A 19,464-nucleotide genomic window follows, 5' to 3' on the forward strand; every position below is an offset into this window, starting at 1 on the left:
CTCCAAACGCTTCCTATGAAGTACTATAGTCTGTAGTCTCTCCCTGACTCTCTCCAAAACCCAGGAGATATATGCCGAGTAGAAAACGTATGTCACGCAGGGACTGCGGGGTGACGAGGTGCTGATCTCGGATGTGCAGTGGGACTGGTATCGACTTCTTATTGGCAGTCTCAGACGGTTCTAGATACAGGGGTAGGGAGGGAGTGGGAGTGGATGAATATCGGGGGTGGATTGTAGGAATACAAGTTAGTTAATAATAGGCTTACATACTGTGTCCGGTTATCAAGGCTAAACTGACGCCCGAAACCATCAATCGGTCCTATGATGTAGAGGTTATCATGCCAGATTTTGATTCTGGACACCCGCGTTCGAATCGCGGTAGGACCTCTTTCTTTTTTCCACTTTTTTTTACTTTTTTTTCCATTTTATTTTCTCAACGTTATTTCCATGAATTATTTTTATTCCAGAATAATATAATAATAATAATCGTCATGAAGATTAAATCCAAGTTCTGTTTTTCACATTGTGCAGGTTACTCAAATTTGTCGCTATTTGTGTCGCTTATATATATTCCCCCGCTTCTGCTTCATATGGGCGGATTCTACCACTACTACATACGTCATATACAAAGCAGCCAACAATTACGTAAAAAACGTTCCCCACCGAGATCTCTGTGGCTCCGGCAATGCTTGCATACACCAGGCCGACAGTCCTCCCTCAAAGACAGGATCCGCGGCCCTCCATTCCTGCGAGAACTTCTCCTTCCAGTCGGCAATCCGTATCGTCTGCCTCTTACCATCAGAACTTTCGAGCACCATCATCCCCTCCGGCAGGCGTTCGGAGGCACGAAGTGCAGGGCCGGTGTAATAAAACTCGTGCTGCGGATCGCAGATACCCCTAGGATGGGAATGGGATGCCGCCGCCTGGATATCATGGTAGCACCGTCGACAAAGGGCCGTCAAGGGGCACGAGCGACAGAAGTACCAGTGGCATATCGAGCTCATCTCACGCTTGCAGCATGAACACTCGGCGAGCTGGGCGACCGAGGATGGGAAATCATCTTCATCATCCGATGCTTCAGTTTCGTCATCGTCATCGGGACGATGCCGCTTCGTCTGTCGCTGACAGTCCCTATGCCAGGCCTTGAGCAGGTACAAGGCCCCGTTACGATCTTCGTCGCTGTCTGCAGCAACGAGGAATGTCCTGAAGAGGCTCCTAAGCTCCTCGTCGTTGGAAGGACGATCATCCGACAGCAGGTGGATGCTTCTCTTCACACGACCGCTGAGAGCTTCTCTAGCGTTCGCGATATCACCCTAGTCTCGCAGCCAACTCGATATGACCAAGCAGATATCACCCGATTCAGCCTTTTCGTCTAATCTCAAAGGGGCCTTTACGCAGAACGGGACCTCTGGACGGGAAAGACACACGGCTGCTAAGCGACTTGCTGACCACGCCTGAGCCGCCTCGATACCCCGGCCGGGGTTGTCAAGGGAGATGACTTCGTACCAAGCTTGGATCCCTGCGTTGACCAGGCCGTGCTCGAAAAGCAGTAACGCCAGTAGGTATTTCGCCGCCACCAGGTTATCGGGTCGAGTCTCTCTTGCCGCGATTCTGGCTTGAACTAAGGAAACAAGGTCAATATACTTCCCATCGTCCCGCATCAGCGCATAGTGAAAAACACGATACATTAGCCGGGGCGCCAAATTGATTGTTAAAGCAAGGAATCCGACCAAATCAGCCTTTTCGGTCCATGGAAGGGAAACGGTAAAATCGAACGCATCTTGAACACGATGCGTCTGGTGCAGCTGCAAAAAGATCCAAAAGAACGAATGCAGCATATCCCTGTCTCGGTATTCATCCTTTTGTTCGACGAATGCCTTCCAGGCCTCATTTGTGGTGGCAACAGCCTTGTCGGTCAGGCCCGCAAGTTGCTCCATTTGCGCACGGTTCAGCAGTTTGTTGATAGGATCCAGGCAGCCACGGTTCTGGGAGTCGAGCAGCGATTCGGCCAGATCAGAGTGTTCTAATGCTTCCTTGTACCTCCAGACCTTGGTACATGTACGCGCCATGTCTCTATGAACCACAGAGAGCGCTTGCTTGCTCAATACAGGCTTCCTGTGATGTTCGTCGAGAGCGATTTGGAACCTTTCGAGGGCTGCCGCGTAATTCTGATGCAGGAGCATCGCCTGGGCGAGCCGAGCATGCCAAATGGGCGTCGTCTCGAGATGCAGCGTCTGGGCAGTATGCAGCAACTTGCGAGGCTCCAGACCGGAGAATAACCCCGTAAGCCTCTCATCGGAGGTGGGCTCAGCAACTGCCATTTGAGTGTACACAAATAACATGATGGAGAGGAGCTCTGGTAGTCCATCCTCGTCTTCTATGTCTTTGGGAACGAGCCAAAGCCGGGAGAAAGACTCTGCCAAATTAGAAAAAAGCACCGTGAAGGGACAAACATCGCTTGCCACCTTCGAAGACCGAGCACAGTCCTGCAAGAGCTGTTTCGTGTCCGGGGACAGCCATTTCAGGACCAGCTCTGCCCTCTCGTTTGCCATATCACGATCTCGAGTATTCCACCAGTAGTAGGCGATCTCTGTTGGTAGGGACGACGGATAGGAGTGGTATTCAGAGAAGCGAGTCACAGAGACGTTTTCAATCAGCCAGTGGTGGGGATTGAATGCCGGCTCCTCGGTGAATAGAGCGGCAAGCAGAGCTTGTATTTCTTCTAGATTTGCTGCTTTCTCTGGGGTTGCACGCGAGAGATGCAGCGGTAGGAACTGCTGAGCATATCTCTTGAGCGGCCATAGAAGCCTTTTGGATATGGGTGCCTCGTTTCTCTGGAGAGCGTAGAGCAAGACAAATACAAAGGACGCTTCAGCTTGGTCCAGGTCGACCTGGATGGATCCAGCGCCCACAGGCCTACTAAAGAATTCGTAAAAAGAATTATGCCGCAGAGTGACAATGACCGCGTCGTCTTCGTCTTCATCCCCAGCGGACCGCAGCGAGAACAGGGACGAGTATACCGTTCGGAGATCGTCTTCGAGATTCAGGACCTCCTCTCCAAGGATGGCCTCCAAGATCAGGTCGAGCTGCTCCACCGTCAGCGGTTTCTGAGCCTTTGTCACAATTGAAAGCAGAATGTTGAGCTCGTGAATCTGCGTCGCCATTGCTTCCTCAGATAGCTCGTCGCGCAGTTCATTCGACGATAACTCTTTAGCCAGGCGCTTCAGCTCTGCCTGCAACATTGCGCTGATGCCTCGGGGCATCGTCAGGACCACCTTGCGAATCTGTTCCTTGGTCCGACAGCTTAAAACCGATTTTATCACCAGGTTCGCCCATTCCCAGAGGCCTTCTGCTTGCCCACATATATCCCGGGCAATCTCGGCTTGAAAGTCTGGAGAACCGCGAAACAACCTGGTCTTCTGCAGCTTCTGAGTGACGTATCTAGCGAGGTCGTCCTGGTTCTGGCTGTTGGTGATTTCGATTTCGGGAATCCAGCCAAGAGAGTGCTCTTCGAGCACGCCGCGCACAGAGTCCCTGCTCAAGAGTACGACTCGGATTGATGGAGGCCCCCCTGTCGTATATGTGCTCTCCAGTAGGCTGCAAAGGACCTCTCGCTCCTCTGGTTCTGCCTCATCGATACCGTCAATGACAAGGCACATTCTGGCGCCCGAGTCGAGCAACAGTTTCCTCCAGACAACGTAGCTGTTGTCTGGGTCTTCTTTCAGACAGAACTCCTCCGCATGCGCTGCAAAGGCCGAGCGCTGGACAGCTGCTTGCCATGCCAGCGTCCGCAACGCTTTGTTAACGGAGCGCAGATCCACATCGTTGCTCTTGAAGAAGAACGATGTGACGATGGGCGCTGTTGGGCTGGACGGTTCTGCCGCGAGATCGCTGATGATTTTTGACGCCATGTACGACTTGCCCACGCCAGGGCCGCCGTGGATCCAAAGGAGAGGCTCGGGTCCCTGTGCCCAGGACCGGATCCTGTCTTCAATCCAGCTGCCCGATCCAGGCATCCGAGTCTCGTTGATCGCGGAAAAGACGCGGCCGGATGCAGAGACGGGGTCTAGTGCTTTCTTCACTCTGTCGAGCCTCTCGCGGTCTGCTCTGCTGTTGTCGCGCTCGAGTAACTCTGCTGTATTTCTGAGCGTCTGATGAGTGAGATCGAGCCCATGCGCAGAGACCATCTTGTGCTCCTGGCTCGTTAACTCCTCCAGCTGGCCCAGCAGCGAGCTAATCGATGTATCTTCAACCAGGACGTTCTTCGTCCATTTTGTAAGCCTTGCCCTGAGCGACCCCCGACTCAGTAGATTCTGCGAGACTGCGCAGACACGGAGAAAATTAACCAGGACATTGACTATAATCGTCTTCATTCCCTCGCTGAGAGGAACGCCCCTATACGAGTCCAGCCGGAGAGCAAAATGCCCGAGTCTGTGAAACAAGCCCGTAAGCATTTCAAACGATTCACTGACCCTGCGGGCACCCCGAACCAGAAGCAGCATGGCGCCCATGATGGAACCAGCTGGTGGGAAAGCTGCGGAGGCTGCACCCGCGATCAGATAGCCCCAGTTCTCAAAGGGCGCCACAACTGCCTGCATCGCGTGCAAGAGCGGGCGTTTCTTCGTCCGGAAGTCTTCAAAATGGTCCCTCTCTGCGTCTAACTGTCGGGACAGATCCTCAGGACCGTGGATCTGGGGGAAGTCGCCGTCGCTGAGTGCGATACCGGTTTCTCTGGCATAGCCGTCACAGGCTGAACGCCAGAGGACGGACAGCTTGTCGTCTAAAGGGTTTGTGGTCCGAGACATGTCGTTACGCGTGCAACAGGAGGGGCAGTACGCACAATCGTGTTCTGGAGTCCGACACGATGCCCCTCATTCTCCTTTTCAGGATTAGCCTGGAAACCTGCAGTATATGATACCATTGCAAGCGAGGAACACGCTTAGAAAAGAATCTAGTAAGTGAACTGGACTTAATGATCCAATTCGCAAGTAGGAGATTAATATTAACCCTAGAACATGCTCTAACCGGTCTAAACCTATGCAGGCTTAGACCTGGTAATTAGATCCTTAAAGTGCTGCAAGTCTAGAATCTAGATATAGATACCCCTATTATAAATCCCAGTATATTCAAACTAGAGGCCAGGGTATAATATTTGTATTTAAAAGCAGGAAATAACAATTAGTCTTATGGTCTAATATTCAAAATCTCCACCCCCGCCCCCCCCCTTCCCGGACCAGATCCATAGTATTGTTTCCAGCCATACCGGAGGACTTGAACTACTATATACCTCAACTATCTCTCTGTACTTCAAGTCGTATACGTAGCCTTCAACTTGGACAAACTCGGGTATTTCTGAATCTTATCACGGCTCTCCGCCTCACCCTCCATATCCGCTCTCTCCGTCGGAAGCACAATGGCACGATCCAGCTGGTATGGCAGACACCGGTGCCGGCCACGGATCATCATCGCGCAGATAACCAGCTTGCTGAAGGTTGAGAATTGCCCGGAGAGCGAGGTGCTTACTGTTGGGTAGCCGAGGCTCATGCCGACGTTGCCGCTAGAAGAGTTATTGTTAACGTCGAATTAGAACAGTGAATGGGAAGAAACAAACATACTAAGCCGAGACGACCTCGAAGAAGAGAGGGAACACGGCAAATGCCTAAACACCGACCATTAGTTATAATATTTTAGGATTTATAGGGATCTGGCAACACACCGGCTCAGCAGGATCCATAATCCGCTCCGACTCGGCGATGCAGATACAGAAGATGCCTAGGAAGATATACCAGAGGTCAAAGGTGAGCTGGTTACGGATATGTGTGAGGACGTAGGATCTGCTGTCGCTCTCGTTGATCTCGCCCTCTTTGTGGTAGATGCCTAGTGATTGGCTCTCGTAGGTGTTGGAGGCGCGGATGCTAATGGCGATGGGGAAGATGGCGATGTACATCATGACGAGAAGACTAAACTGTACAGCCGGGTTCACGTTGGCCAGGTTGAAGCTGCTGGTGCCGGTGTGGCGGGCGGAGGCGGATTGGAAGATGGCTGCTGCGAGACGGGGGCCGCCGGGGAGTTTGTTGACTTCGGCGTTGTCGAGGTCGAGGACGATGATGAAAATGATGTCAAGGACGTTCATGACAACGAGAATGGCAAAGAGGATCCAGGTAGGCTTGCTGGGGAAGAGAAGGGTGTAGCAGCGTCGGGGATGTTTGAGGAGAAAGTCTAGCGGCTCGCGCAGAGAGGAAGTGCGCGGGCAGGCTTTGGACATGGCCCAGATAACAAGGCGCAGCATGCAAGGGTAGAATGTATGGCCGGCATAGGCCAGAAAGCTCATCAGGATCATGGGCCACGCTGCGTCCTGGAAGGCGATCATGGAGTCAGGGGTGAGGGTGAAGCCCAGATTGTCCACCATTGTCTGAGCCGAGTAGAAAGCCCTAACCACGGATTAGCGGAGTTGGCTGAAAAGGAAAAAGATGTCAAAACCCACCACCAGACACTGTTCTGCCCGCACTCGCGGAGATAGTCGCGGTACTTGGGGTCCGCATGGCGAATCCACGGCAGCAAGCAGATCACGCCAAAGAGATGGAGGCCAAAGAAATAGCCCGTAGTAATCTTCAGCAGCAGCTTCAGGGCGCGATACTCAAGACCACCAAGCATTTCGCGATCCTGCTCCGTTAGATTGCGAAAGTTTGAGTTGCGACCAACGGTTGCCCGTGAGGACAGCTCTGGTAGTGCCAGCTGCTTGGAGAGCGGCTCCTCCCGCGGCTGGACGATTTCCCGCTTGGTGCTACTGGTCGTGGGGCCAAGGGTGAACAATGACGAGGCAATGTTTGAGATGGAGAGATCGGTGGATAGTTGGCGTGTCATCCGGCGCTGGCGGATACTCCCCGTAACAGTGCTGCTGGCAATGCTTTGACTATCGCTTGTTCGTGCCTGTTCGAGAGCCGGGTCGCTGTCTTCAAAGTCTACCTCCTCAATGCGGCGTCCCTGATCCAGCTCCCGTGGAGAGGGAATGTATAGTGCCTTGTCATGGTTGGGGGGAGGGTCATCGGCAAAGGTGATGCTCCGCTGCACGTTGTTGGAGGGGACGTCACTGGCAGTGTAAGCCGTCGAAACTTCCAGGGAGGGGATCCAGCATACCTTGCTTCTGGTGGGGACTTGTCCTCTGCTGCAGCCTGAACGGGTTCGGCCTCCACATCTGCAGGTCTACTCCTTGCCGGCCGCAGCGTGATGGCTGAGGATTAGATACGTCAGCTTAGTCGCGATGAGGGCCGACAACGTACCAGCTTCCTTCAGACGCTTCTCAAACCAATGCAGCCGCACAACCACAACGAGGATATTGATGAAACCGAGGTTGGTGAGGATGGGGATGAAGTATATGTAGAGCTGCTGGTACGTCTTGAGATCCTTGACATCAACCCTGCGATGGTCAGCAAGCTTCGGCAAGACAATAGGACGCCGTACGTGTTGAGCCCGGACTCCGTAGACGCACTAGCGCCGAAGAAATAGGCATCTATTGCCCTGAGGTTTCCATATGGGTAGAGCACAATCAGGCCCAGGATGCCCATGGAAATAATGTACGCATCTACCGGTGTTAGCTTGGTTAAGGAGCAAGGAGGGACCGCGCACAGTGCAGGTTGATGAAGTTGAGCGACGGCGTCCACATGGCGAACTGCTCTCTGGTTTGCCTGGTAAATGTCGCAGACGAGCCAGGGAAGAGAGGCCGCCTCTTATGCTTTGGTGTGGCTTCCTCGTTTCCGGTCAGGGCTAGAACAGCTGCCGCAATGGCTGTCCAGTGGAGTTGCCGGATTGGCAGAGCAATTCCCGCATACAAAAGAACCACACAACTTGGCTTGCCAAGACTGCAATGAAACTGCAAACCGCACGATAAAGAAAAATATTACCAACAGAATTGCTCACATGCGTCCAATCCATGAGCACGTGTTCGTGGGACTCTATGTCTATCGAGCTGTCAGACGACGCAGGGAGCAAAAGGGAGTGCGCAATTAATCGACCCAATGAATGACGACGTGATATCCGCTGCGCCACACCCCCAGATGGTGACTGCGCAATTTATCTGGGCCATAGATTGAGGCTGACCGTAGATGCGCTGGATATATGTATGCTCCTGGGTTATGTTGTCGCGGTCATGCTTCTCTTTGATTGCATTCTCTTGTCGTAAGACATGCCTATACCGTTCGTCCATCATCTCGTCAAACATGCAGATACAAACATCCCTGATGAGGAGCAGAGTCTCACCAGAGCTAGCCAGAGCCAGCTTTCAATACAGAGCATCACTTCCAACCAACAGCACCACTCTCACACCATAGGTCGCAGACGGCCAACCAGTATCCGGGGCCGGGTCGCCTCTTATATGAGACGGAACACCCCACAGCAATCACCCCTAGAAGAATGGGAACACTGGGCAACCACCAACCTGGCAGACCGGTCAATAAATACCACCACCATGCGCACAATAACACAAAAGTACGGCGAAATCAGCCGTATAACCGCGGTCAGCGCACACGCAGTCATCCTCCAGCTACACAAGGAACAGTACTGCCCACCACTCGACTGTTTCTATGCCATGAAGCTCTTCTGGCAAAGCCCCCGCCAGACCAAACACGAGTACGAGAAGCGCGTACTGGCTGAGTTCGCCATCCTCTCGCAGCTCCACCACAAGAATATCATAACGACATTCGAGCTGATGCCCTTGAGCACCGCGGGCCCTCTCTACGCCTGCTGCATGGAATACTGCGCCGGCGGCGACCTGCACTCGCTGATCGTCGCCTCGAACAGTCTCCGCCCTGCCGAAGCCGACTGTCTATTCAAGCAGCTTATCCGTGGCCTCGCCTATCTCCACGAAGAGGGTATCGCACACCGCGATCTCAAGCCCGAGAACCTCCTGCTCACGCATCGCGGCTGCCTCAAGATCTGCGACTTTGGCACCGCCGAGCGCTTCTACTCCAAGGGAGACGAGCACATCCGATTCTCCACCGAGCGGCGCGGTTCGGCGCCGTATATCTCACCGGAGCAGCATCTCGGGCAGGGATTTGATCCGAGAGCCGCGGACGTCTGGGCTGCGGCTGTCATCTACATTGCCATGCGAAGCGGGCGGAACGTGTGGAAGGAGGCGACAAGCAGGGACGAGCGCTTTGAGGAGTTTGCTTGGAAGCGCGCAATGGGGAAGAGGAGTAGTGTTGTGGAGGATCTGTGCCAGGTTTGTGATTTCCTCCTTCTCCCTTAGACAGTGCCGGCTGATCCTCTGCACGTAGTACGAGAGCCGCAGTATTCTGTACGGCATGCTGAGTATCGACCAACAGGACAGGCCAGGAGCACTGGAGGTTCTCACTTCAACGTGGCTCGAGAGTGTTTATTGCTGTGTCGCAACCGGGTGAGTTCTTGTTGTCAGACTAGTTTGATGATAGGTACATGTAGCATGGTCTTCTCCAGAGAGTTCTTGTATCGGTTTTACCATTTTGATTAGACCATGCGTAGTATATCACTTTAGGAGGAGCAGCTCGCCAGACCATGCCTAGCCATATACTATCCTATCCCAAAACGACCTCTTGGCCTTCTCAGGCGGATAAACCACAATCCTATCCAGATCCGCGCCCTTGTAATCAAATCCATTATACAGTCCACCAACAGTAATGGTATTCGACCCTTTTTTAAGAGGAAGCAGCAAGGGCGTAGAGAGAATAATGCCCTTGTGCGTGTCTTTCTGGTACAGCGTATGCACATTGTCCGTGTCCCCATTAACCACGACACTGCTTACGCGCCGCAGCTGCCAGGTGCCGTTAATACGATCGGGTTGGCCCATGGGTTGGTCGCCAAAGCCCATGTCATCGATATCTAGCCCGCCGTTGTCAGTATCTGTCAAGCTGGATGATCTTGGTGCCGTCTCGGTAGGGGCTGGAGATTGCTCACTTTGATGGTAGAAGGAGACCCACTGCTCAGCGTCTTGACCTTGGACAGTGAATGTAATGGTGCTATCATTGCCGTAGATGCCAGTCGCGATTCTGTTTTCGCTGCCGAATCTCTATTTAATCTTCTTGTAAGTGCTGTGATACAGATGTATTGGACAGGAGGAGGATGATAGTTAGATGTACCGCTTCTTGAAGATGGGCCTCTCCAGCCAAATTGACATCCTTCGAGATATACGTCTTGCCTTTTATGGGCTTCCACTCACCGGTTTTGCTGTATCAATTAGAATAAATCTTAGCATAGTCGACAGAAAATGAACTCACACGTCAAGGTCATAGATGTCGTGCCAAACAACCTCCAGACTACCCTCTCGCTCATCAATCTCGATAGGAAGCCAGACGTTTCGACTTTCCCAGAGTGAATTCATGTCCCACTAGATATAGCATTAGCGATGGAGTTGGGCTCGCATAGAAGAGCTTACCTGGTCCCCCATATACAGATACGTAGTCTTCCTGGTGCCATCGATTCTCCACGAAAACCCCGACTGCGTGCTGAAGGTCCGGGTATACGCTGGCGCGACGAAGAAGGGCTGTGACCAAGGGCCTTCAAGGCTATCCGCGCGCATCGCAACAACATCTAGTGGTAGTTAGTTGCTGAAATATATCCACCTCGTTGTGCTGTGTTGGAAGCCCTACTATTTGGTCGGTATCCAGTTTTATGGCTCATGAGAGCGTAGTAGCTCCTCTCTGTCTGCAGGATGGTAGGAGCCTCGAAGTCATACTTCGGAAACCGATACGTGACCTCCTCGACAGCTGTGGCGTTTTCGTTGAATCGGCTGAGGTACACGTCGCGGCCTTCTACGGTGTCGCCGTTTGAGTATAGAGCGTATGAGCGCCCGGTCTTGAAATCAGTGAAGGCACCGAAGTCCTGCGACCAGTTGCCCAGTGGGGAGGTCGCATCGACAAATTTATATGGGCCAGCGATATTATCAGACGTTGCGAGGCCCTGGAGGAGCAGCGAGTAGTTGTCGTCGTCGGCGTGCCACCACATCTATTAACTGTTAGACTTTACTGTCAAAATTAAAAATAGAGGAGGCATACGTGGTACTGGCCCGTCTCCTCGCTGTATATGACCTTCGGCCGCTGGATGCGGTTATGAGGCGAGATATAAGAATGACCTTCGATAGGCTCTGCATGCCGTTTATTAGATACCTCTCTATGGAATCAATAGAAATGCGCAAACCGTACCCAGAGCCAGCCCATGGGATTCCCAGGTAGCAAGGTCGTCTGAGCTATAGACCGATATCCCGCCGCCTTCGACCTGGCCCTCGACCTTGTACTCCCCAAACCAGTAGAACCGACCAGAGTCACGATCTACGCAGAGACCACCGGCATGCGCATTGAATATGTTGCCGTCGGTGTCTAGCCAACGCGCACCGGGGACGATCCATTTTGCGTTGACGCAGGCGGCAAGTATGGAAGCAAGATTGATCAGCCTGAAGAGTGCCATTTTGCTAGCGTATTTCTCGGAATTGGAAAGGAAAGACAGATGGGCCATTTTAATTGATTTAGGGGTAGGGCTCTTCTACTAAATAGGACAGGATCGTGTCAGTGCCAGAGGTTCGACACTGGACCCTGGCCTGGGCCTTGGAAGGATGAGACGATCCTTCTCGGGGCAGCCCTACACCGACACGTATACCATTGTCATCGAATTTCAAACCGTCGGTGTAGAGGTCGGCGAATTTGATTATTTCACCGTGCAGATATCAATAACCGGGTGCCAAGTTTGCATTTTCTTTCCTAGAATGAAATGCCGATGCATGGAGATATTTAAGATTCATGCATTGCGGAGGGAGATATCCCGGGGATGGGTTGGGGAAGCTCTATGATCAACAGAATAACCTGTATACCAAGCCAACAACCAACGAGTCTCTGTATACTCCATCATATTCGACGAGTTGGATGTATTAACTGCAGCAAGCCAGGGTCCGCTCCATACTCCGTAATTAGGTAATCGGGATAGAGACGAGAGAGACAAGAAATGCAAGCTCTAGTTGATATTCCACGAATCACCTGCAGGCTAAAGTATCAGTGTCTTCTTATATTAGTATAGTGCTACTTGTGATTCTATGTCATTGCAAGGTGTTTAGACTACGACGTATCAACATGAATAAATGTTGTTTTTTCTTTATCCTACTTTGGGGGATTGCATATTCACTGTTAGAAGAGTCATTGGTAGCATTCCAGGATGCTCCGAGGGCAGTTGAAATCGACAATGCTGTGATACTACGAGACGCGAGCGACCCTGTCGGCGTCCAGATTGCGACGGACAGTTTGGCCGAGGATATGGAGGAGATTACTGGAACAAGGCCCCAGATTCTCGAGTGGGATGGAACACGGCCAGAAACATCAGTTCCTGTAGCCATTATCGCCGCGACAGTGGACTCGCCACTGGTGTCCAAGCTTGTCGCCGAGAGCAGGGCTGTTGTCGAAGACATCCAGGGCAAATGGGAAACGTTCCGGACTGCGCTTATCCCAAAACCTGTTCCGGGAATTGAACATGCGCTGTTAATAACCGGAAGTGACAAGCGAGGTACGATGTACGGTCTATTCACGCTTGCAGAGCAGATGGGGAAATCTCCGTGGGTTCAAACCGATATCGCTGCAAATCTTCATAGAAGCTCACATATCTAGACTCCATTTCTGGGCCGACGTCCCCACTGCAAAGCACGACAAGATCCATATCCTCAATAAATCTACAACCCACGGCGAGCCTAGCGTGAAATACCGCGGGATATTCATCAACGACGAAGCACCCGCCCTCACCAGCTGGTGGGCGAAGAAAGGAAATAGACCAGACTACACCTTCGACGCCGAGTTCTACAAGCATGTCTTCGACCTCCTTATCCGGCTGAAGGCCAATTTCCTGTGGCCTGCAATGTGGGGGTCGTCCATCCCTACGCCAGGCAGGATGTTCTTCACAGACGACCTGCGCAACCAGCAGCTGGCGGATGACTACGGGATCGTGGTTTCCACGAGCCACGCGGAGCCGATGCAACGGGCATCGAATGAATGGAAGGACGACCCGAGCCTGGGTGACTGGGACTGGGTAAACAATAACGAGAATGTCACCAGCTTTATGCGTCAAGGTGTACGACGTGCAGGGAGCAACGAGACATACTTCACCCTCGGAATGCGTGGAGAGAACGATTCGCCTATTGAGGCCGATGATCCTATTGCGGTGCTCGGGGAGGTATTCAATAAACAGCGGGAATTGCTCACTGATTACTACGGGAATACCTCGACGCTACAGGCGTGGACCGTGTATAAAGAGGTCATGACATACTATGCAGCTGGCTTGGTTCCTCCTGACGACGTCACCTTGATATTCACAGACGATAACTGGGGCAACGTCCAACGGCTTCCAACTGACGAGGAAAAGAAGAGAACTGGGGGTATTGGTGTATGTTTCCAGGTCTGCAGGGACAGTTATGACCGATATTGACCGATGGCAGTTGTATTATCATTTCGACTACGTTGGTCGGCCCAAGAGCTGGAAATGGCAAAACAACAATAACCTGGTAAGCCCAACGTGCAAAGGCCTTGGAGAGACTAACATATCTCCAGCCTAAAGTTTACAAAGAGCTGTCCCAGGCGCACGCGCGTGGCGCAGATAGAATCTGGGTGATAAATGTCGGCGACATCAAGCCCGTAGAGATCCCCCTAGCCTTCGCGATGGACCTGGCATGGGATGCATCCCGCTTTGACTTCAGCACAATACCTTCGTACCTCAGGGCGCTGGCTGCTCGGGAACTTGGGGAAGAGCACGCAGAAAGCATAGCGGCGGCCTTGCTAGAGTATAGTCATCTGGCTGGCCTACGCAAATTTGAAATGCTTGAACCAACCACATACTCCATTCTCAACTTTCGAGAGGCAGAGCGTGTGCTTGAAGACTGGAGGACCCTTGCAGAAACATCGCAGGCCCTTTATGACAAAACCCCAGCAGAACGCCGCGATGCCCTCTATCACCTCTTACTATACCCTGCGCAAGCTGGGTATAATTACTACCGGATCCTGCTGGGCCAAGGGAAAAACCGCCAATATAGCTTTGAACGGCGAAACTCAGCCAACCAGGTAGCACAGCAGGTTCTGGACCACTTCGAAGACGACTACGACTTGGTCCTTGAGTACGACAACATAGCAGGCGGGAAATGGGACGGCATAATGTCCACTCCTAAATTCGATATGGGGTTAGCCGACTGGCGTCCGTCATCTCGCGATGTGCTCGCAAACCTGTCCTACGTGCAGCTGAGGCAGGACTTCGACTACGGCTTTGGGAATCTAGGGATATACGTGGAGCAGTCTCTAGGAGCGTACAGACAGGCACGAATGTGCGCCTCCATCAACCCCTCATTACCCACAGACGAAGGATTCTCCCCGGTTATGCCGATGATGGATCCATACGGTCCATCAACTCGAATCGTCGAGTTGTTCCACCGTGGCGACCATCGAAAACCTCTGAAATGGTCCATCGAAACCACCTACGCATGGATTAACATGTCAAAAACATCAGGTGAACTTTCAATGCAGCACCCGGAAGAACGTCTCGAAATGTCTATTGACTGGTCGAACGTGCCAATAAACTTCTCCGACACGGTGCAGTTGCGTGTAGAATGGGAACCGTCGCTACCCTACTTTGACCTCATCTATATCCCCGTCCGTAACCACCGCGTGCCGGACGGCTTCATCGGCTTCCCCGAGTCCAACGGGGTTGTCTCAATCGAAGCGCCGCACTATCAGCGTTCATCATCCGGCCCCGTCTCCTTCAAACACATTCAGCATCTGGGGACTCGATCCCGATCCGGCTCGATTGCTGTCCGTCCATACACTCGATCCCGAGAGTTACAGAACAGCACGAAATCCGCATGGGTCGAATATGACTTTTACACTTTCAACGCAACAGAACCGTTCAACGCCACTGTATACATCAACGGTGCCCTTGACACGGATCCAGACTTGCCCATGATGTACTCACTAGTCCTAGATGGAGAAGACGCTACATTCACAAGAGTGCTTGGCGAGCCTGACGAGCCTGGAGATACACCCCCTGGCTGGGCTGAGGCCGTGGCGGATCATGTTTGGAAGAGAGATGTTGAGTTCGGAGCGCTGGGTGCTGGGAGACATACCTTGAGGTGGCAGGTGAACTCGCCCGAAGTGTACCTGGAAAAGATAGTTCTTTCGCTTGAGGAGACCTTGGATAGTTACTTGGGTGCACCGGAGACGACGCTCATCTAGCACGGCAGGGCTCGACCACAGCTGGCTCGGAGGCGAGTTCTTGATAGTACAGGGAAAGTCCTGCTGGGATGCTAACACCCCGGCTACAGCATGTTTAGCATGTCTAACCTAATTCGTACTCTGTATCGCTATATTCCTTTTTACTCGAGGTGAACGTTGAGTTGCATTCAGGGACAATCCCTCTGCTCCTGCTACCTTGGGAACTAGTCTTCAGGGCAGCACTGCCTACCTACTAGAACGAGAAAAATGACCTTGGTGCTCAGTAGGTTAAGTTGGATTGGTAGTTACTGGGCATTTAGGGGTTAACTTTTACTTTCTCACTGCCATAGCTTTGTTCATCGAGGAGGATGATGCCCTAGAAGATAGAACTACCTTGGGAGATACATATTCTACTTTATTCACCATTGGACTAGCTTGATTCTAGCTATAGTAATATCTTCCTCAGAGAGCTCTCTTATCATTGTTCAAATATCGGTTAGTAGCCCAGGGATAATTTTAGGAGGATTACAGCGCACCAAACCATGCCTGACCATATACTAGTTTACCTCCAAGTCCTATCCCAAAACAACCCCTTCGCGCTCTCCTCAGGCGGGTAAACCACAATCCTATCCAGATCCGACCCCTATAGGCTCATCTCTTCGTATACACCCCGGTGCTCACAGCATGATAACCTTTCATGCCTACCCTCGTTGTCAAATCACTCTTCCACTGTTCGCCACGCACCAATCTCCCCACGGTCTTTTCGAATGTATAATTTGGATTCCATCCTAGTTCCTTCACTGCCCTGCTTGAATCATACACTCTGTCGATCCTCGCGAGGTGCTTCCACCCCTTCTCCTTGAAAACAACATCCACATCAGGAAATGCCTTCCTCAGCACCTCCTCGGGACTCCGATTCAAAGCATCGAGAGTGTGAATATCATTGCTGAAAGGTGGCGGGGCGCTTATGATATATTTCCCCCATAGAATATCCTTGGCCCTTCTCATTGCGCAAACCGATGCGCTGACAATATCATCAATGTCGCATCTGCGGTAGGCGAGCTCTAGAACTTTCAGGTTCTCATCGCCCATGGCGGCGCGACGGTCTTCATCGTCGTCTTCCTCGGGAAAGAAGCGACTAGTTCGGAGAACCAAGACGGGCATTCCACTTTGCTTCTGCATCAGCGCGCACATGTCCTCGGCCGCAATCTTCGTCACACCATATATATTCTTTGGGATAGGCACAACAGATTCATCGATCCAAGCAGCTGGTTGTCCTGGCTTGGGACTGAGCGCCATACCAAATGTGCTCGTTGTGCTGAAGAAGACAAAGCTCTCTATCTGCGTCCTGGATCTAGAGGACTCTTCTAGGAGAATCAAAGTGCCGACAACGTTGGTCGAGATGAACTGCTCCTTGCTGTGGCTGCAAACATGCGGTTTATGCAGTGTCGCGGCATGGAGAACGTGGTTTATCGGGTAAGAATCGAAGAGGGAGGCGATGAAGTCTCGGTCGCTAACAGATCCCACAAGTGTCGTCGTTGGGGAGGGGAGGATGTCGATGCCGAGTGGTTTGAAGCCTAGGGAAGGCAGGGTAAGCATCAGAGCGGTTCCAAGATGGCCAGCCGAGCCAGTGACAAGAACATCATACGATGAAGACATTTTGGAATGGATGCTACTCGTGAGAGTTGTCTGATGCGAGTTGATCTGTTGCACGAGGAGTCTCGTATGTGAGTCACTGGAACTTGGCCGGATTTACGTAATGCAACCTTAGGTCGGAGTGTATACGAATTTCATGTAGATTATAGTATCTGCTACAGGGGCATATTTACCTACTCTGTTTATTGTTAAGGAAATGGACATATATTCTATACCACGCCTAATCACATGCTCGCGACAGGCGTTTAAACCAGCGGAGCCATATATTGACCCTGGGGACAGGGCACCGGCTTGCCCTACTAATACCTTGTAAATTGTAATTATACCTACCGGTTTTGATCGAACAGCTTTGTAATAAGCGGTATCTATAGACCTACCTCGTGCGAACCCTGCTACCTATACTTACCACTCCGGCGCAGGACCCCACATACGACCATCCTCGCCGGGCTCCCAAACACCTACCCTCTTAGCCCACTTGTCAAAACTCGCCTCATTCAGCGTCCCCCGGTACCCCTGCACATCCAACCCCATAGGAACAATATCCGCTGTGCGGCGCTTCTTCAACCGCGCAAGTGTATTGTCCGGACCAGACGGGATATTATTATGCGTCCCTATTGCAAAGAACGTCTTGCGCCCACCCTCGAGGAGAAGCAGGTCAGCATTAGAGTGCCACATGATCCGCCTTCTGACACAGATGTCTGCTATGTGTTTGCTGGGGACATGACCTCGCCAAAGATGCTGTAACCGACGTGGGGGGTTCGCAGAGTCGATAACGATGGAGCGGAGTGGGAGGGGTGGTTTGTTCAATGGGATTGCGGATATTTCGTCCTTGAGACACTCGATACCCTCGATGATTCGTTGGGAGGAGCGACCGTATAGTGCGAATGATTCTAGGCTTCGTGGGAGGTGGCTGACAAATTTTATAGATGCGGCGTGGGCACAGTTATTACCTAAGAGGAGTCGTGGTGTGATACAGAGCTGGCGGAGTTTCGTGAACCGGTATAGAGGGCAGCAAAAGGAGAGGTGGCCGTTTAGGAGGAACGGCTTTGGTAGCTCGTGCTGCTTGTTCCAGGGCACCGGCTTTGGCGGCTCGAATAGATCCAGGTATTCGAGTTGACGCCGGAGAGGGAGTATGGCATCCCATAGTTTGTGGTGTATTGATACGTCGAATTGTTCGTTGACAGTGTCTAGTGACAAGGAAAGCTTGGTTAGCTTGGTAGTATATTGTAGCACCGGCCGTAAATTCTCAACGGGAGAATTGAAGACGATCGTGAGTTCAGTCAGTGAGGTATCCCCTGACGGAGTGTCCGAATCAGATTCTACCTCTGCGTCGATCAGGCGCAGCTCCTGCAGGCTAGGTAGACGCAGAAATGGCCTGCGTTTTCCAATACACAATGGCCGTCGTTTACCTGTTAGCTCCACAGCGATGGAGGACGGGGAATCATCGCTCGGGGAGGCTTCTTCGTCGGTCGCGATATGGAGTCTTCGCAGGGACTGGAATGCCAACCTCGGAGGCGCATTGTCAGTTTGCCAGCTTCGAATAACAGCGCTGGTGAGAAGCGCATCCAGGTAGGGGTCGACTACTGCGACGTGGAGTGCGAGAGAAACAAGTCGCGGACAATGCAGGAGAATTAGGGCTAGTATAGGCAAGTTATTTCCCTTGTTCAAGTCACCTTCGGGGTCACCCACATCTCCAAGGCCGGCTTCAGCTAGTTTTTTCTTTGCAAGTGGTGCCGCTTCCCTGTACATTCCAGCAGCGTCTGCAGGGAGTCGAGGAGCCTTGAACTGAGTGAGTAGTCGGAGATGTCGAACATGGACGGCGAGATCAGGACGGTCCATAATGGTCAGCCAGAATACCCATAACGAGTAGATCTTGCCCGGGTGGCCGTTGAATTCAAAGCAAGAGTAGAGCAGCGGGGTCACAGCCCGGTACCACTTTCGATTGACGAGGCACCACTCTGGGGGAACTTGAATCGGCCGATGCGGCCACTGGTCGGGTCTGTCGCCGAGGACACAGTACAAGATCTGTAAGATCAGCTCCTGGGGGAGGGTCGCTGGATCAGGCATATTGAGCGTGAGGTTGGAGGAGAACAGAATCGAAGTGACAGAAGGATTTTTTATGACTCTACGGTAGGTTTTCATTGGTTGATTTGCATCCAGTAAGCTTGCCAAATGGGGACAAATGGAGAGCGAGGACTGTTCGAGTTAGTTTTACCTCTTTGGTAATATCACCGTCTGAACCGGGTTATATACTCTTGGATACTTGAAGCTACTCCAGGTAACTGAGTACAAAATACTAGGAAAAGTTCAGGTATTTCATAAGACTAATACTCTACTGCCACCTGACAACGCGCATACCGAAGCCGGCCACTGATCTTGGATAGATAGGAATGGACTAGAGTTCCAGTATTAACAGGTTAAGACGGCCCCTTCATGCCATGGCTTCGCCAGGTTGGCCTTCCTGTATTCTAGATTTGCTCCAACCCAATTCCCTGGGAAACATCACACCCTGCTACATATGGGGACATATTTGACAAAAGTATATCACGTCTATCGGCAAACCCGACGGAGAACCCGACGGAGGTTGTGCTTATAATATTTCTCCGAACAG

General features: G+C 52.0%; 7 protein-coding genes and 1 non-coding gene across 8 annotated transcripts; 3 read left to right on the forward strand and 5 right to left on the reverse strand.

The window, feature by feature from the left end:
* Nucleotides 1-315: 315 nt before the first annotated feature.
* Nucleotides 316-387, forward strand: ASPVEDRAFT_t46. The gene has a single exon. It is a non-coding gene; the product is annotated as a tRNA-Gln (tRNA).
* Nucleotides 388-491: 104 nt separating this feature from the next.
* On the reverse strand, nucleotides 492-4,805 carry ASPVEDRAFT_60598 (NACHT domain protein; the record flags this gene model as incomplete). Its single annotated transcript, XM_040815540.1, has 2 exons — nucleotides 492-1,313; nucleotides 1,341-4,805. The coding sequence occupies 2 exons, from the start codon at nucleotides 4,803-4,805 to the stop codon at nucleotides 642-644; spliced, it is 4,137 nt and encodes a 1,378-aa protein (XP_040665446.1). The 3' UTR covers nucleotides 492-641.
* Nucleotides 4,806-5,246: 441 nt separating this feature from the next.
* On the reverse strand, nucleotides 5,247-7,679 carry ASPVEDRAFT_39063 (potassium ion transporter). The gene is made up of 8 exons (XM_040811825.1): nucleotides 7,627-7,679; nucleotides 7,462-7,582; nucleotides 7,281-7,417; nucleotides 7,138-7,231; nucleotides 6,485-7,090; nucleotides 5,717-6,431; nucleotides 5,616-5,659; nucleotides 5,247-5,557 (listed from the first exon to the last, which is right to left on the reverse strand). The coding sequence occupies exons 1-8, from the start codon at nucleotides 7,661-7,663 to the stop codon at nucleotides 5,308-5,310; spliced, it is 2,004 nt and encodes a 667-aa protein (XP_040665447.1). The 5' UTR covers nucleotides 7,664-7,679; the 3' UTR covers nucleotides 5,247-5,307.
* A 406-nt stretch (nucleotides 7,680-8,085) lies between these two features.
* Nucleotides 8,086-9,587, forward strand: ASPVEDRAFT_39065 (uncharacterized protein). The gene has a single exon (XM_040811826.1). The coding sequence runs from the start codon at nucleotides 8,183-8,185 to the stop codon at nucleotides 9,242-9,244; it is 1,062 nt and encodes a 353-aa protein (XP_040665448.1). The 5' UTR covers nucleotides 8,086-8,182; the 3' UTR covers nucleotides 9,245-9,587.
* Nucleotides 9,533-11,433, reverse strand: ASPVEDRAFT_51044 (uncharacterized protein; the record flags this gene model as incomplete). The annotated part of the gene is made up of 8 exons (XM_040814411.1): nucleotides 9,533-9,852; nucleotides 9,928-10,039; nucleotides 10,110-10,197; nucleotides 10,248-10,357; nucleotides 10,406-10,560; nucleotides 10,620-10,974; nucleotides 11,025-11,113; nucleotides 11,172-11,433. The coding sequence occupies 8 exons, from the start codon at nucleotides 11,431-11,433 to the stop codon at nucleotides 9,533-9,535; spliced, it is 1,491 nt and encodes a 496-aa protein (XP_040665449.1).
* A 656-nt stretch (nucleotides 11,434-12,089) lies between these two features.
* ASPVEDRAFT_128891 (uncharacterized protein) lies at nucleotides 12,090-15,218 on the forward strand (the record flags this gene model as incomplete). Its single annotated transcript, XM_040806590.1, has 5 exons — nucleotides 12,090-12,565; nucleotides 12,618-13,386; nucleotides 13,439-13,504; nucleotides 13,551-14,421; nucleotides 14,497-15,218. 5 exons carry the CDS (start codon nucleotides 12,090-12,092, stop codon nucleotides 15,216-15,218), a joined length of 2,904 nt encoding a protein of 967 aa, XP_040665450.1.
* Nucleotides 15,219-15,545: 327 nt separating this feature from the next.
* ASPVEDRAFT_39066 (NAD-dependent epimerase/dehydratase family protein) lies at nucleotides 15,546-16,885 on the reverse strand. Its single transcript, XM_040811827.1, has one exon. It carries the CDS (start codon nucleotides 16,854-16,856, stop codon nucleotides 15,849-15,851), a length of 1,008 nt encoding a protein of 335 aa, XP_040665451.1. The 5' UTR covers nucleotides 16,857-16,885; the 3' UTR covers nucleotides 15,546-15,848.
* Nucleotides 16,886-17,106: 221 nt separating this feature from the next.
* Nucleotides 17,107-18,939, reverse strand: ASPVEDRAFT_70023 (uncharacterized protein). Its single transcript, XM_040816052.1, has one exon. The coding sequence runs from the start codon at nucleotides 18,918-18,920 to the stop codon at nucleotides 17,256-17,258; it is 1,665 nt and encodes a 554-aa protein (XP_040665452.1). The 5' UTR covers nucleotides 18,921-18,939; the 3' UTR covers nucleotides 17,107-17,255.
* Nucleotides 18,940-19,464: the final 525 nt, after the last annotated feature.

This window comes from Aspergillus versicolor (genome assembly GCF_001890125.1).
Source record: "Aspergillus versicolor CBS 583.65 unplaced genomic scaffold ASPVEscaffold_3, whole genome shotgun sequence".
Taxonomy (NCBI): domain Eukaryota; kingdom Fungi; phylum Ascomycota; class Eurotiomycetes; order Eurotiales; family Aspergillaceae; genus Aspergillus; species Aspergillus versicolor.